Raw genomic sequence first — 18089 nt, 5'->3', positions numbered from 1 at the left:
GACTTTACTCTGTAACCAACGAAATAAAGGCACGTGATATCTCGTTAGAGATATCACATATTTTTAAAAACTCATTTGAGCCTTTTTCAATATAACAATGCTCTAACTCCTGATAATTTTCTTTTCATAGAGAAAAGTGATGGGGATAAATTGTTTGATTTTCTGAGTACTATGAACGACCGTACATAGAATTCTTAAATCTTAAAAAATTTGGTTTTAAACATTTTTGGTAAGATCAAATTTGGAATTTTCAACTTTTCGACCAAATTAAAAAAGTTGTTATCAAAAAGTTGTAGGGCTTTTAGAAAGCAATGTTTTTCTTTTCTTGACTTTTTTTCGTATCATGCGTTGTTTGGCTTAAAATGTTCATTTTAGTTTGTTTTTTTGGATTTTGAAAATGCCATAACTCTGATCATTCTTTATTTTCGAAAAAAGTCATCAGGCTAAATTGTTAAAATTTTTTAATACAATGAATCCGTACAGAGAATTTTTGAATTTTGAAAAAGTGGTCTCAACTATATTCAAAATGTATCCACTTTTTGACTTTTCATCAAAAATAGCTGGTTAACTAACTTGGCATTTAGTTTAGGACACTAAACGAGTGTATACCAAAGGGCAATCTAATAGATAAATTTTTTAAAAAGTCATCGTGTTCATAGGCAGACAGACACATTCGTTAAAACCTGTTTTTCGGATTCAGGGGGTCTCAAGACATGGACATTTGACCAAAACTGGGGAAGGGTCAAAGTTTACACAAATCTAATACCTTCTCTGATGAGAATGTAAAAAAGCACCTCATTATACTTCGATATTTATGTTTGAAATGTGTTTTATATTAAATGAATTAGTACTGTTCATTAATTACATTATACTGCAAAATTATTCCAAATTATTTTTATTATTTAATTCAAACCTATAGAATAAATTTAGTTTAAAGTAATTATTTTGGTTTCTTAAGAACTCGAATATAGGAGTACGTACTAGTTTCATCCATGTTATTTAAAAAAAATCCATTGTCAATTTGATTTATATTACAAGTTACACGTTGGACGGTGTACAGAGTATACTTATATAATTATACCTTGAGAAAATCACCATCAAATTATTATTAGACAAATTCGTTACTTAATACACTTTACTCTAATTTGGTAATGAATTTTTCTGCATTTGTCCAAATTAGTTTAATTACAAAGTATCAAAATATCTATTTATTTATATTTACGTAATTATAAAATACGCAAGGTCCCAAAGCTATAAAGTTTAATATCACGTAAATAGAACGTTACTTTTAAGAAGTAATGAAATAATCAATGAAAACAGTTCTTAATATTCTTTATATTATATACACTGTTTTCAATATATGCACATAAAAGTATATATATATATATATATACTTTTTCGGGGAAAAAATCTGCTAATTTCGATAAACAGGAAGTTCTGACGAGCACCAAAGTTTGTCCATGACCAACTATTCTTTAGTAGGTCAGGGTCGCGGTGAAGCATTTTCCCAGATCGGTCTTTTACTCTCCAGGTCACTGGCCTCATTCTTCTTGGGCCCACAAAAAGAACTTCAAGCAGACGGCGGGTGAAAGCTGTGAAAAATATCGACGAGGTGGCCCCCTTTACCACCCATTTATTTCGATGAAAGTTTCCACCACTTAAGAACATGTGTCAGACTGACACGTGACCAATTTTTGTTAACGAACTTATTCATAAACTTAAAACTCAAATAAATTGTCCATACCGAAGACAAATATACGTAAAGGAAGGAAAGACGAACATATGCCTAATACGGGCAATTCATTTGAGCAATTAATTTATGAGTAGGCAAATAATTAAGTTTTTGAAACATTTTTATCTTCTATAGATTATTTTACCTAGTAAAATAAAACGTTAATTTCCCGAATTCTATAGATTTTGCTACTATTTTTAATTATATAAAAATAATATTAAAGAAATATGTTGATAATACACAGATTCAAACAAAAATGATCTAAAAGAATATATTCTTTTTACATTGTCATAATTTATAATTGAGATTGTATTAGAATCGTCCAAAACCCACACCCTAGTTAGCCTATGTATTCTCGCAATTTTAGTCTGGCGCTACACTGTCGCTGTCTTATAGTTTTGCTATGTGTTTGATTCAAACGATTATGCTGTCTAGTCGTAATCTTAGCGCTATCTAGGAATTCGTTACGAATATGAATGTATGAAGATTGTCCAGATTACAAAGCTTTATAAATGTTTTTTCATAAGACATGTCATTTCGGTTTTATTTGTGGAAAATACTATGGAAAAAATAGAAAATTCAAATTTTGAGCCAAACGACGTAAGATACGGAAAAACGTTCTGAAGAAGAATTGCCACTTTTAAAAATTCCTACAACATTTTTTCTACATGTTTTTGACGGGACTTGTCATTTTAACTTTACTCATCGAAGATACTATGTAAAGAAGGTTCAAATTTTGATTTAAACGAAGCAAAATATGTGTACAATATTATATCGAAATCAATACGCAAAAGTCGGCTGCATCTAGGCTGCGTCTAGACTCAAAGAAAAAATTTCCTCCATAAATTTGAAGTTCCTCGCAGTAATAATTTTTTAAATCGTCTCATTTTATTTAAATGACTTTAACCAAAAAGTCATTCACCTACAGGTGTATAATACATAGGCTGCACTTTGGTGAAGTTATACTTTATAGTGTTTTTTTATAATTTTTAAAGTCTTGATCAGAGTCCACAGAAACTAAAGGTTTGTTCAACAAAAGAAAAGGACTGAACTTGGCTGAATGTTCACTATAAAGTATAAACTAAGCAAAGTGCAGCCTATGTATTCTGCAAGTGTAGGTGGATGATTTTTTGGTGAATCTAGACGCAGCCGTTTGACATATCACATATGTCAAATAAATATTTTCGCCAGATAAATATTATCTTTCTACAGATAAACGTGCTGCAGCGTTTTTATCAAATGCTCTGACACGCAAACACACACACAAATATATACTCTTTTGGGGGAAAATGTGCTAATTTCGATAAACAGGAAGTTCTGAAACACACACACACACACACACATATATATATATATATATATATATACTCTCTCGGTTCCAGTTCTACTTCCTCCCTCTCCCAACCCTCCCTTATTAACGGAAGCTTTTGGTGGGACTGACGTTATAACTACAATCTCCACCTTATAACGATTTGATACTTATCTTTGACATGATTTCGACTCAGAAAATGAACTTACTGCATAAAGGTGTTAGTTGGGCGTATAATCTAAGCAATAAATAATACAAACTACAAAATAGCCTCGGAAATGACTGGAGCTTTTAATGACAAAAGGCATGCACGCGGAAAATCTAAAGGTCCTGTTTCAGGCGACGAATGGAGACTGGGTGTTTGGAATGCTAGGGGAGTAAATGATCTCAAGGTAAAAGAATTGCGCGAAACTATGGACGTGAGGAAACTAGACATTTGATGTGTGCCTGAAACAAAGAAAAAGGCATGCGAAACCAAAGACATAGAAAACGGCGTGTTGAAAGGCGGATTTGAAATATGGTCAGGAGTAGACTGTGAATCACATGGTAAACAAGGAGTAGGTCTGATTTTGAATAAAAGAGCAAAGCAGCATCTCGGAGACCATGGTTTTGTATCTCCCAGACTGCTGTGGGCTAGAATGAATGTAGGAATCAGAAGACTATTTATCATAGCATGCTACGCGCCAGTTGATCCTAGAGAAGTAAAAGACGCCTTCTGGGACACTTTAAATGACAAAATAAATATTTGCGAACATGGGGAAAGACTAATTTTACTAGGAGACATGAACGGACGGGTGGGCATCCAAAATCAGGATACAGAAAGAGTATTAGGTAATTTTGGGGATCCAAGAACAAACTATAACGGAGATAAATTAGTTGGTCTATGCTTAGAAAGGGGTCTGTTTACTACAAATCCTTGGTTTAGGCATAAAATTATCTACATGTACACCTGGTTTAAAGGAAATAGCCGCAGTATAATTGACTTTGTTGTTGCGGATGAAAGACTAAGAGAGTTAGTCAAAGATACAAGGGTCATGAGGGGTCCTGAATGCAATACTGATCATTACCTTCTGATCTCAAAAATTAACTTAGGTCGGGGATGGAGAAAAAAAAGAACCAAGAAAGCAAAACAAACGCGAATCAAAATTGAGAACCTACAGAAACCGGATGTGCGAATAGATTTCGAAAATAAGATAATCGAAAGCATAGATAGGGCAACATGGGAGGATCGTATAAAAACAAAGATATAAAGGGCGCCTCGACAATGTTACGGGATATCCTTGTTAGATGTACGATCGAAGTGTGTGGTACCGCAGTTTTAGGAAGAATTTCTGGTGATGCGTGGTGGAATAATGAAATTCAGGCTGCCCAAAAAGCAAATAGAGAAACGTACAAGAGAACTTTCAACATCGCAGGTCTTAGCAATGAGGAAAGGAATAGACGTAGAAATGATTATAGACGCGCAAACAGGATACTCAAACGATTAGTTAAGCAACGTGAAGATACAATTAAAGCAATAGAAGAGATGAAAATACAAAACGACTTTGAAGGCAGCAGGAAACTACTTTATAAAAAAATGAAAGGAAATGAAAGTACAGAATTTGTCAATATGAGAAATAGTAGCCGGAAAATGGTATATGATGCAGACGGAATACTAGAGGCTTTCAGAGACTATTTTAGGAGACAAATCGGAGATAAAGCTATAGGAGACCGCAACTGCGATGTTGAACACGATGCGATGGAAAACTCAATTGAGAAAGTCTGTGTCTCTGAGGTTAGAAATGTAATTAAGAACTTGAAAAACGGTAAGGCTGCCGGGGTAGACGGTATTAACGCTGAAATGCTTAAACATGGTGGCGCGTGCATACCCCATAAACTGTGCGAAATGATAAATTTATGTTTCGAGATGGAAGACTAAAGAATAAAGATAAAAGCGACTGCAATAATACAGAGGGATTAGCTTATTAAGCACCGTAAGTAAAATATATCCAACAATACTTATTCGTAGGGTAATGAAAATAACAGAAGCAAAGATTTGGGAAGTCCAAAGTGGGTTTATGTCAGGAAGGTCATGCACGGATCAAATATTTAGCTTAAGGCAAATAAAAGAAAAAAGTTTGAGAGTAGGAAAAAAAGTTTTCTGAGCATTTGTTGACCTAGAGAAAGCTTTTGACAAGGTAGATAGAAATAAACTTTGGGAAGTCCTGAAGGAGTATGGAGTCAATGGATGGCTCCTACAAGCTATAAAAACAATATATACAGGTAGCAAAGCGAGTGTGAGAGTGAATGGGAAACTGAGTGACTGTTTCGATATTATTCAAGGAGTTAGACAAGGATGCGTTATGTCTTCATGGTTACTTATATAATTAATGGACAAGTGTTTAAGAATGGCTCTCTTCGACGAAGAAGGTGTGGATCTCGAAACAGTAAGGGTACGTGTCTATCGAGGGCTTACAAAGAATGTTGAATAAACTAAATGCAAGCATGAAGAGCATGGGCCTCAAAATTAACGCAAATAAAACAAAAACTATGGTATACGAAGGAAAGAGTGAGAAAACACTATGCAATATTTTATTAAATGTTGAGACAATTGAACAAGTTGATAAGTTCGTATACCTTGGTAGTTTATTTACAGGGTTGGCCATATTCGACGAAAAGATTTGGCAACACTGTAACTTTTGACAGAGATGACAGATTGAGTAATGACGTAGCGCGTTTGAAGCATCAGTCTAAGGAGATTTTTGCCATGGAGCAGTACACTCCACGCGAACGCTCTCAGATTGTGGAAATCTACATTCAACAAAACAAGTCAATTGTGGAAACTCAACGTGCATGGAGTGTTCAGAACACTGACCCGTACGAGTGGGATATTTTCATCCGATCGCCTTGGTAGCTTTTTATTTGGACGCTTGGGATTAGTAAGTGCCTCACCTGATGAAAATCTTTCATACAAACGATTCAATGTAGTCGCAGAAGGCGCAATTTTCACTTTATTTATTTTTCTCCATGCACGTTGAGTTTTCACAATTGACTTGTTTTGTTGAATGTATATTTCAACAATCTGAGATCGTTCGCGTGGAGTGTACTGCTCCATGGCAAAAATCTCCTTAGACTGATGCTTCAAACGCGCTACGCCATTACTCGATCTGTCATCTCTGTCAAAAGTTACAGTGTTGCCAAATCTTTTCGTCGAAAGGGGGGATAACAGGGAAATTTTTCTCAGGACCGGCGTTTTCATTAGCCTGCATTTTTAATTTTCGAAACTGTATATAGAAGCCCGTCATTCACACTCACTGGCTCATCGTTTTCTCTCGACGGGCCTTATTATCATTAAATTTCATTCAATAAAACTTCTAAATCAAATCAAAATAGTGCTTCTTCATTCAATTCAATGTTTAATTTTCATTACACTTCTCAACGCATACCGATTATTTTCTTTTTAACTTTCAATTTCCAATACTTAATGTCATATATCAGTCAATTACCATGAAAACTATTCACTTACCATCTAGTAGCGATCTATACTTACGATTACAGGTTTCTAATTCAACCAAAGTTAATTAATTAATGCCAACTGACATGAGAGATAAACAAAAATTAAAAATGTATGATAAAGTATGGTACATTTTTACAATGTTCTATTGAACAAAATATATTAGGAATGACTATGTTATATGGACAGAAGTATGAATACAATATAGCATTGAAAAAAATGTTTCGTTGCGACAACATTTGGTTTCCGTAGAAGAAAGGAAACATTTTGTTGTCATAAGAAGAGTTTGGTTATTTTAATAAAAATTCTTTTGACTCAAAAACTACGGTAGATTCAAAAAAGGTTTTATAGAGATCATCAAAATATGTTAAGATGACCAGAAAATGAGTCTTTGAATTTATATCCTAAATATAAAGAAGTACATTTTCCTTTTTATAGTTCAATTAACCATATGTGCATAATGCATATTCCGTGCATATCTAAATCCGTGCATGTGCTATAAGACTATAAAACTATAAGCTATAAAACTATATGACTATAAATTTTTCTAAATATATTTTTTCAGTCCATTACTATAAAGCAGATTTCTATTATGAAAAATAAAAAATCCTCTCAGTTACAACTGATAATAATTAGAAAATTAATAATATTAATGTTCTGAATGTACGAGAGAACTTTTAATTTTGAAGAAAAGGAAGGGTGGAAGAGTCCGTTGTTTCAATGGTACTGTCCAGCTACACTTTGTTACAGTCTACTGTCTTCCGTCTATACCATCCAAGTGGTTTCTACAGAAAAGTCAGTGGAAGTCCAAGATAAGAATTTGAAAGTCAAGGTTCAAGTTCAAGGAGACGCTACTTAAAATCCCGGGAAAACACTTTACACGCACAATACTAAATAGTCTCTTGAAAAATATACCAATAAGAACCAAATACATCTTATCTTAATCATTGCATTTAACTAATGCAATTAATTTTTAGAAAAATATGTTTGATGCCCACTGCTTTAATGTAAATTCAGCTTGATTTCAACTTCTCCCCAATGAAAATAAATTCAAAGATTTAGTTTTTCTTGGTGAAGTTAACTCAAGTTTGAATGAGATTTTTCAGAATTAAATTAAAAAAATTTCATAAAGCAAAACGAGCATTAAAACGCTAGGTAGGTCGGCACGTCACGCAGAGAGCGAATACTGACTTGATTAAATAATAGTTTGATTCTTAAATAATTTGATTGAACGATGATTTTAATTGAATAAAGTAAACATCAATTTTAGATTGGTATGTGACTTTGAAAGAAAGATGATCGTAACTCCGGGTTTCTGGACATTCTTTTGCATCACGTGGTACGGACTTTCGAAAGTGAAATAAAGGCGAACACAATTTTGTAAAAACAATAAATTATCTATATTTATAAATCCAAATCGGACAATGTCTCTGTACAGGTTTCTTAAGTCGATGTAGGACACAAATAAAATCGACGAATGATCGTATAATTGAAACGAATGATCGGTGGCCCACATAAATACCATAGGTTCTTTTTTTTCGTTTTCTATTTGTTTGACCGCATCCTCTCACACACGCGCGCACAAGCACCTAAACTCTCATCCTCATCACTCTCGTTATCAAGAATCGACGGATAACTGCCCCACAAGAGGCTCAAGACAGCAATAATGACGAGACAAAGATTCTTCACACGAAGGATCAGACACCGGATATCAAGATATAATATTATCAGATGTATCAGATATAAAGGCGTGACGTGACGTCACCGAACCTACACATTTTAATGCTACCTTTTTCGCCGATGAAAAGGAAACGTTGTTTCTCCCTTTCTTTCATTGCTTGTCATCGTTTCGAGTCGATTGCGAGTGTATCGTGTTGGAAATGGTGAAATGATTAATAAATAGCTTCTCCGCAAATAAATAAAATAAATACTACAAAATGAGCTTATGACTTAGCATCTACTGAAAGAAAGAGCAGCAGAAAGTTTAGAGAAAAGGTAAGGATGTCGGTACTTTCCACCTCTTGATTCAACCCATCTACAACTATTTTATTTATTGTAATAAATATATCATAATGTTAATCAAAGTTTTCAGGAACTCTTTCAGTCTGCAATCTTTTCATTAATTAGATCTGCTTTATAATACAACTAAAAAGCTTTACCGATTTGAGAAGATCGCTTTATCAAGAGGTGGGTCAACCTGCACTAAATTTTCAGACTTTCACCGCTCCCATTGCCTTTTTTCCCGAGGGCATCCGAGGAGAAAGAATATTTTTTTCTCCATCCTTCCGAACATTCACGAACACCTCGGTCCGCGTATCCTCGATATCGGCAATATCATTCACGCATTTTTAATTCTAACCGGATTTACACACACGCTGGTCAATGTTCTGCCTTCAAAAATATTTCCCTAGCTATTCACGAAAATATGACACGCATCATGAATTTTCTTTTTGAGCATATCTTCTGGGAAGACTAGTAGTTATATTTCACAGAATCATCGCAGAAGTTTGAAATCTTGGCAAAGAGAAGATAAACTGTTGATGGACAACAAAAGGGACAACATCTGAGAAACAAAATTAGGAAAGCGGATCTTTTTAGAAACCTAGAAAGAATGATAAGGGTTTACATATATACAAGCGTGTAGGAGTAGTTCTAGCAATTCATTTTATACACTCTTTGTCAGAAAAAATTTTGTTAATTCAACCAAATATTTTCCCGTGAATCTCATAGAGTTAGGTAATCTGTCCCTGGTGACAATTTTCTTAGTAGTCGTTAAAAAACTACTATAAATAAGTTGTTTCTTCTAGCTTTTCAATTAAGATTCCCAATTTCCAAATTTGCATTTCCAAATTTGACTTTTTCCAGTACTTACTTTTGAGTTCTGCAGAGTAGTCCCTCAGGTTGTAACCAACAGATTTGCTAACTTCCACGGGAAAAAAGGAGACGCAGCAATAATAATTCTGATTACGAAAAGTTGAATTGCTAATTTTTAAAATTAGCTCCAGGCGCATCAGATGTGTGAGTGGAATAAATATTTGAATAAGTAATCAAGTAAATCCCGCTTTCAATAGGAAACGTATCACCTCCCCCTCGTAGTCCTAAAAGTTAGATAGAATATTTGGCAGGAGATGTCACGTCTTCTGTAGGTAATCAATGGTGAACTAAGCACAATGATATTTAGAATAATTGTTGCAGCTGCATTTCTCTTTTTCTTCCCGTGTCTGAAGTTTTATTTTTCAAGAGCCTCAAGGCTATTCAAAATTTGAAAATCATTTGATGAATGGAATTTGCTACTCTAAAGAGAAAAATCGACAAAGGGTTTTGAGCCCTTCCTGAGTTTCGAAACATCCCTACTTACTCGAGGAGTGTGTGGCCGATTTTCGCGTCTGCTTACGCAAGTTAGTGTGTTTCTTGGTCTTGCCCTTGAACTCACGTGCTTTCCGCGCGTCCGCAATGTCACCGACGACGTCATCATCATCGTCATCATCGTCGTCATCTTCCTCCTCATCGTCGTCATCGTCATCGTCTTCAGTAATATCAAGGTCGACGTCATCGTCATCATCGTCATCGTCGTCGTCATCCTCAGCCGATGCTGCAGGCGCCGCTGCAGCAGGGACTTGATTGAGAGCAATCGGGCTTGCTATGGAATCAGCACCTTCGACGGAAGCCTCCTGAATTGTAGCAGCAGCCTGACCCTCTGGCACAACATCAGCCGTTTCTTCATCGTAAGTGCTTGTGTCAGCTTCACTTGCTGCTTCGGATGAAGCTTCATCTGCAGATTCCTCTACAGTCACTGCATTCAGATCAGCTTGGACTGATGCTGGAATTGCAGGGGCGGGGGCGGCCTGCTGAACTACGGGGGATGCTGGGACGACTGGCGCTTCGACTGCATTGTCATCATCATCGTCGTCGTCATCTTCACCTGCAATAAAAAAAAATCGTATAGAGGATGAGTTGAGTTCAGGGAGTATGATATCGAGATTATGGTAAGACTGCAGAGAACAGTTAGCAACATTCTAAACATTCCCCTGGGAAAAGTTTTGAATAGGAAGTCATTCCGCATATTATGTTAATGAAAAAATGCCCACAAAAACTACTGCGCTGAGCAGAAATATTGGTCTTTATACATTACTGATCAGTCTAAACTATTCCGATCTTTCTTAATTTAAATCAGTGTATTTCCACTGAGACCCAGTTATATAATTCTAGCTTTTTGAATAAGTGAAAATTCACTGAGATTCATTGATTATTTACTGATATTCCAGTAGTTTTTCACTGATTTCTCAGTATAAATAGTTACTGAAGTTTTAGGAAGCATCACTGCAATTTCATTAACATTTTATAGTAAAAAACCAGCGTAATATCAGTAAAATTTTAGTGAATATTAAATGATCTAGAGTGAATTTCCAATAATTCAAATAGCTAGAAAAAATGCACTGATTTTTATTGAATTTTCACTAATTCTCAGTGAATTTTTACTTATTCCAGTTTAGAGAGAATCGCATTTCGAAATCTGTATCCGGTCCAATCCAAAGAAAATTTTCAGTGCTTCCCACTTTGAATGAATCTAAACTGGTATACATTCGGACTAAACTCGCGGATTGAAAAGGATTAAAATGTGGGTTCGGATTGAATATTAATCGGAATTGATTGGAAAATTACCGATTTTTTATATACATAATTTAAAAATGTATAAAAGACGTAACATTACTGCAACCTGAAAGAAATTAAGTAAATACATACTAAATTGAAAAAATATAGTTCGAATTAGCAGCAGGCGATTATTGAGTTTGGTGCTTGTTTCTTTTACGATAACTTGAGAGAAAAAATGCAACCGGATCACAAACACGTACTTGAATAATTATTGTATTCAGCGGATCCAATGATTGTTTGACTGCCCATGTATGAATGACTGGATCTAAATTTTTTAACGACATACTATTTTCACACAAAGTAAATATTTCTACCTACTGCATTTATAGGGGATCAAAATACCATATTATACATAAGAATAAGGGTACAAACTTGCAAACAGAGTGATTAATCTATACTCCTATTATATATTTACAGAATGCTAAAGTTATTTTTTTATATTTACTATTCAATGAACTCTGATGATTTTATTCGTTCACATTAAAGCTCTTAAAGCTTTAATAGTTTAAAGATTTTAAAATGAACATTTAAAAAAATTAATAATATCCAATAAAAATTTTATATATAAATTAGGCGCTTTTTAAATGACTCACTTTTCAAAATAAATAATTTCGAACCCTCGAACAATTTCAGATTAAAATGAAGTAACAATTTCAAATAATTTAGATTAAAATATTAAAAATTGTTTGGTTTGAGTTGCATTGAAAATTTCTCAAATTTGTTCAAAATATCAAAGCGAAATTCTTAAGGTTAACAAATTTTATTTTTAACGTTTAAAATTGTAAGATCTTAAATTAAAAATTTTGAAAAAATGTAGAATCTCAAATTGAAAACCTTTGCTGTAGCCTACATTTCAGCTTGAAACATTTTAAATGTCACGTATTTTCAGTTTAAAAAATTTCAATTAAAAGCCTTCAAAATTGAATAAATTTAAATTTGTAGATTCATTTATTTTCATGTTTACAATCATAAATAATTTTAGTGTCAAGCATTTTAAGCCGAACATGAGTGCATTTGAAAATTTAAAACTTAAACCATAACGATCTTGTTTAACTTCGAAGTTCAACAAACCTAACATCTATTTACATGAAATTCAATAGTCTTGAATTATTTATTACTTTTTATCCAGCGATAAATTGAAATATTCAAATAAAAAATTGAAATGCAGATAAATAGTTTTTCACTCGAAGAAAATTCTGGACCATATTCTGAATCAAAAAATATATATTATCGGAGAGAGTGTGAAATAAGAGGAAATAGGAGAGAAAGTATGACGGAGGAAAAAGTTTCAAGGTGATTAAACTTGACCTACTCTGATTGCATTTATCCTAGGGAAGCAATATAGGTCTTCAGCCATCAATTATTATAACGCGTATCGATAATGTAAGGACGAGCCTTATTTGATTTTCAGATATCTCTGTCATAAAAGGTTCACTTCTGGTTACCGGTTTGAGGTGAGTCAACTTCTATTTAGATTGTCCCACTTTTATTACTAACGCAGTGAACAAACATTTCAACAATTTAGTTGCGTAAACTTTGAACAACTTTATCACCAAGAAATATGTTTGGCTGGGATGAAGAAACTCAAGAAATCTTGGTTGTTTCAAGAAAAATATATTTTTAAGTTTTATTCTGAAGGTGTTAAATTTTGATTTCCCTGAAAATAGAATTGTTAATTTTGCATAAATAAATGAAAATTTATAATTTTGAGATCTAAAAAGGAATAAATGTGAGAGATAAAATAACTGTCTTTGAGCATCATAACTAACGACATGTGCATGAAATGAGTTTTATTTCGTATATAGTTTTTCTTAGGAAATGTACCTCAAGATTGTTTCTTAAGAACATTAACAACAACTGAATAATAGATTTTATCGACAATTTTCGAACGGAAATAGTTACAAGAAATAATGAAAATCCAAAATAATTCAATCCAATGAGTTAAATAAAATAATTGACTATACACTGAAAGAAATGAATTTCTGATACAGTTATATTGAGGCTTAGATCAGCAATCTGTATGGCTGGAATAGACACATCGATAGCTGATCTAACGCGCAATATGACTCTACCAGCAATTCATTTCTTTCAGTGTAAATTACATAAAACATTTAGAAAAGTTTCGCGACCTAACCTAATATATTTTCCGCTACATTACTTAGCAAATAAAATTTTTAAATATTCGATTTGAAACTATCTTAGTTTGAAATTATGCCATTTTTAGTTTTATAAATCTGGATAAAACCCCTTATGCTTTAGGTCGGACGTTCGCTAGTCCATCCTTCGTATTCGGGCATTATGGTCTAAGAAATTTGGGGTTTGAAGTATAGTTTTAAGTAATATATTTTAGGGCCTACTATGTTTAACCATAGAGTTTAGATATTATCACTTAATAACGATGTTTTGAACCTATGCTCAAGTAAAAGCTATATTTTGATTTTATTATCAATCTGTTACAAACACGAAGTTGTCTAACAGAAATAAAAGGTAAAACTTTAATATTATTATTTGATAGTTGGACTGTGCAATTTTAAAAGACTTCACATTGAAAAATAGAAATTTTAAATGTTTAAATCTAAAATGATTGATTTCTTAACAATTTCAATTTAAAATTATTGAATTTATAATGTTTAAACAACACTTTTTTGTCGTTGCAAAGCGATTTAATAGATCGCGAAAGCGAATCAACATACGTGAAGTAGTTGAATAAAGGAGAAAAGATTAGTTTCCGCAGTTACTGAACTTATTCGATTAAAAAAGGCTGATGAATGTAAAAAGAAGAGGTTTTGCTAAAACGTGTCTAAACCGCAAGAAGGAGCAGTCTTCCGATTCTGGTCTGGAAACGACCTTTAAGGCATGTGTGTCAATGAATCAGAAGTAGCGCATAGAAATTCTTGTAGAGGACGATGCACTATTCTGTCTGGATTATGTTAATTCGGGCAGGGCAAAGCTTCGGATACCGTTAGATTTGTTGAGCCGAGTAACGAAAGGCTAAGGCATGGCTCATATGATTATAACGGTGTGCCGCGGCCTTGGAATTTGCGATTACAAGACGCGACCCTGCTCATTATACTTATGCAAACAGATGCCGCTACGAACAGGATTTCACAAAATAGCCTAGGGTCCATAAAAGTCTTTAAAAAAAAGATAACCAATTTACAAACTCGCTGAATAACGCGATATGAATTGAGAGCCCAAGAATTTATAATATCGCTAATCTAGAGCTATGTTAAATAGAGAAATTAAAATAATCTGTGACAAACATATGTAGGACATATCGAGAAAGGCACTTAACATTCTTGAATTTTCGGATAATTTAAGAGTTCTTGAAAGGTGCTTGACACACTTACGAGAAAGAAACGAAAAAAGTATGGCAATGGAACGAAAGGAAGATAGATCTATGAACGGAGAGAGTTAAGAAATTATGGTTCTTGAACATTCTTAGTAATAAGACGTTTCCTGTAGCAGTTCCAGTTTTCCTAATTACTTATTATTTGAGTAAAATTATGATACAATAAGTTTGCTGCACCTCTCACGAAGGCGAAATTACACAGCGCCGTTATGTTTCGCGTGCAATTGTTAGAAACTACCATTGCAATTAAAAGGCCAGAGAGAATGTCATAGATATAACACAGGGTTCATTGCACATTTTCTATTCATTTTCCAATTATAATAATAAGTGTATATATTAGAATTTTACATTTCAGTCTATACAGTTATTTTGATTACTAAGAACAATGTTTGGTGCGTAGAGAAAAACGATTGAGTTGCTACCACAAGAACATAATATGTTAAGGTTGTCTTACAAAAGTTTTGGTTCTTTCAAAGAAGCTTACCTGGACCTTCAAAAATTGTATTATACCCAATTTGTTGAATCGTGCTTAAAATTTTTGATGTCAGAATAAAATTAATCGGACAAGTTAAAGGCCTTATGGTGAAAATATTATGATTTATAAAGTAACTCACCTCCGAGAATATCTTCAATGAATCTTTCTATATAATCAGCTCCGTCATCATCATCATCATCATCTTCTTCTTCGTCATCGTCGTCGTCACTTGTGATGTCAAGGTCGACGTCGTCATCGTCATCATCGTCATCATCTTCATCAGAAGATGGGACCGCTGGTGAAACCGGTGCAACTTGCCTTCCGGTCTCCTTCGCCGACTCAGCAATGACTTTACTTTCAACTTTTTCAGGGACTGGCGATGCCAAAACGCTGATTGTTAAGCAGCACAATAGTGCTAGCATCGCCACTAACTTCATGGTTCTAGAAAAATAAAAATAAAAATTCAATTAATAACAATTAATAAAGGTTCAAAATAAATAGGACTTGAGTTCAAAATAAATCCAAATAGAATTATTTAGTATGAAACCATATACTTTTATAATAATGATAGTTCAGATATTACAATTGAGCCGAACTCTATAAATTAAAGACATTTTGAAAAGTTCTTTCAACAATTATGTGTTAAAATCTAAGTCGACTTATGTGGTTTATCTAGAGATCGGCTTAATTCAAATAGTTAATTTTAATCAGCGTACAATTTTAATAAAAAAAAATGAAACCAAATTATTCAAAATTGATTAGGATCCTTTATTACTGTTAAAATTTAATCAAAGAATTCGATTTTTAGGTTTTTACAGATCACAAAATTATTTAAAATTCTGATAATCCGCCACTTTCACTTAAAGTATTCTCAGTCGTTATTGAAGACTTTTTGCGAGTGAGGGTATCTCGCCCTAGATTCTAAGGCCCTATTCAGTGACGGGTGTTTACCAGATAATAATTATGATCAATCAACAAATTAGTTCTCATCATACACATAATTGATGGTCTTATTAGAAATTGTAAATTAAACCTGAGAAGTTTCTCAAAAAAGGTTTAAATTGATTAGGAATTTGAGTATTTTTCAAATTTTTATTTTCAATATTTTAAAATAAAATATTGAATAAATTATGATCATTTATTAAGATCAATAATTACTTGAATGTGGTGTAATCACCTCGTATTAATATACCCTGGTTGAAATGTATTTTTACAATAAAATACAATAATTATGATATTACTAAAAATATAATTCTTGGTAACAATTTGTAATTACTTTTAGAATTTGGTAAAAGTATCCAAAATCCATAAGCATATTTTCTAGCAGTTTTTATTCGTAATTTTCTACGTTTTTCAAGCACTTGGTAAAAATTAATGGCAAAAATTAGTGAAATCTACTATTTTTTCTCGAATTTGGAAACTTTAAAATTTTTACAAAGAATTACATTTTTATTAAAAAATACAATTATTACGTTTTTAAGTTCTTACTCATGAATTTCAAGTTTTAAATTAATCTTCTTCTCATGAAATATTTGATTCCCACAGAAAAAATTTAGTTTAGTCGATTCTGTATGAAGATGTAGCAAGAATATTTCAAACCTTAACATTTTGGTTGGTAATTAAAAACTCTCGAAATAATTTATAATGTCTATTAGTTTCGGGCTCATTATTTGACATAATGTTTTATATAATTTTGGAAGTTACTTTAAACAAAATTCATTTTCATTTTCAGTGACCGAATCTTTTATAAGGGCAGCGTTAATAAGAGCTGGTTTTGAGCACAGAATGAGAAAATTGTTTGTTTAATAAAAACTCGAAAAGATTGTAATTAATTTACCCGGAATTTGTTAAAACAAAAGAGTTTTTTGATGCAAGAAGTATTTAAAGGAAAATATCCTTCAACAACGTTTTTCGTACAAAACTTGATAGAGTTGACGTTATTCTGAAAGATGTTGATTGATGTCGAGAGACCAAAAAACTTTATCTTGTGTAACGTTAAAATGATTGAAAAACAATTGTTCGCTCATTTAATGACAGAAATGTAGACCGTAAAAACTGATCAGTATAAAATCACCTACCGGAATTTTCGGAAGGGTCAGAAGACCTTAACAGTATAAAAATAACGCCCAGTCTTTAATTATTCTCTTCATGTACTTTTCAAGAAGCGCCACTGTCGACGAATGGTACTTTTCTCGCGTTTTATCACTATTTATCACAAAGTAAGTCCTTTGGGGTGAATTTTTGAAAATAAGGTAGGTATACGTTATTCACACCGATGCACTGTCGATAACAATGGTAGTAGGGCACGAACTTTAAAAACGATGAACCACTTCCGATAATTGTGGATGATTGTGGCCCGCGAAACTCACCTCTCGTGGTCTTTCTCCCTCCTGAACTAGCGCGAAGAATTAATTATTTCGAAAGTCCTGCCGGAGAGGGAGTCGATCGAAAACGCGATTCCAGGAACAGGATCTGCCGTGCAACGAGGTGAGAGTGTAAAACAGACGAAGCTCCGTTCAACGACCGTTTTATACCAAGTGCCTCCACCTCTTCCGTTCTCTTCCGCTCTCCTTCTTGTTGTACCTTAATCTTCCTTCCTTCTTTCTCCACGTGGACACGCGGTTTCTCGCTTTCCAGAAACACACGCGAGGCGAAGAGGCTACGGTTTAACCGTCTGCCCTGCAGATTGCAGATCTGTGCTTTCCTTTCCTCCGCCTGCGGCATAGGTTTTTCGGTATATTGAGTTAAATTGTAAGATTCCAAATCATAAAGAACAAAAGAAAAACTGAATTTAGGACAACACGTATGTTTAGCAGGTGAACAAAATAAAAAGAGTCAATTTTAAGAAAAATTGTGTTGGTTTGTATTATCTCCAGGAGAAAATGTATCTACAGCATACAGGGTGGCAAATTCTCATAAGGAGAAAGTGTTAATTTTCTTTTCAGATTTCAAAAATTTTGTCAGAGAATGCCAAAGTTGTTGTTAAAGTTTTGTAGCTCCGAGTGGAAACCCGTATACTTTCGTTTACGCGTCTATTCTTTCCTGGTATTTGGGCAGCGGCAGGGCAACATGAGA

At 33.6% G+C, this 18089-nt stretch overlaps 1 protein-coding gene across 2 annotated transcripts in view; it reads right to left on the bottom strand.

Annotated features, from left to right (window-relative positions):
* The window catches only part of LOC117170604 (nucleolin-like), a 38268-nt gene extending 20741 nt beyond the window's left edge, over positions 1-17527 (bottom strand). The window contains exons 1-3 of one of the 2 annotated variants that reach the window (XM_033357483.1): positions 17384-17527; positions 15154-15455; positions 9893-10456 (exon numbers count right to left, since the gene is read on the bottom strand). In XM_033357483.1, coding sequence (XP_033213374.1) covers positions 9893-10456; positions 15154-15451 — 862 coding nt within the window. In that variant the 5' untranslated portion in view covers positions 15452-15455; positions 17384-17527. The other variant, XM_033357484.1, reaches the window with a different exon arrangement.
* Positions 17528-18089: the final 562 nt, after the last annotated feature.

This window comes from Belonocnema kinseyi, chromosome 4 (assembly GCF_010883055.1).
Source record: "Belonocnema kinseyi isolate 2016_QV_RU_SX_M_011 chromosome 4, B_treatae_v1, whole genome shotgun sequence".
In the NCBI taxonomy this organism is placed as follows: Eukaryota; Metazoa; Arthropoda; class Insecta; order Hymenoptera; family Cynipidae; genus Belonocnema; species Belonocnema kinseyi.
Note: the sequence above shows the minus strand (reverse complement) of the source record. Positions and strands in the feature narration are given on the sequence as shown.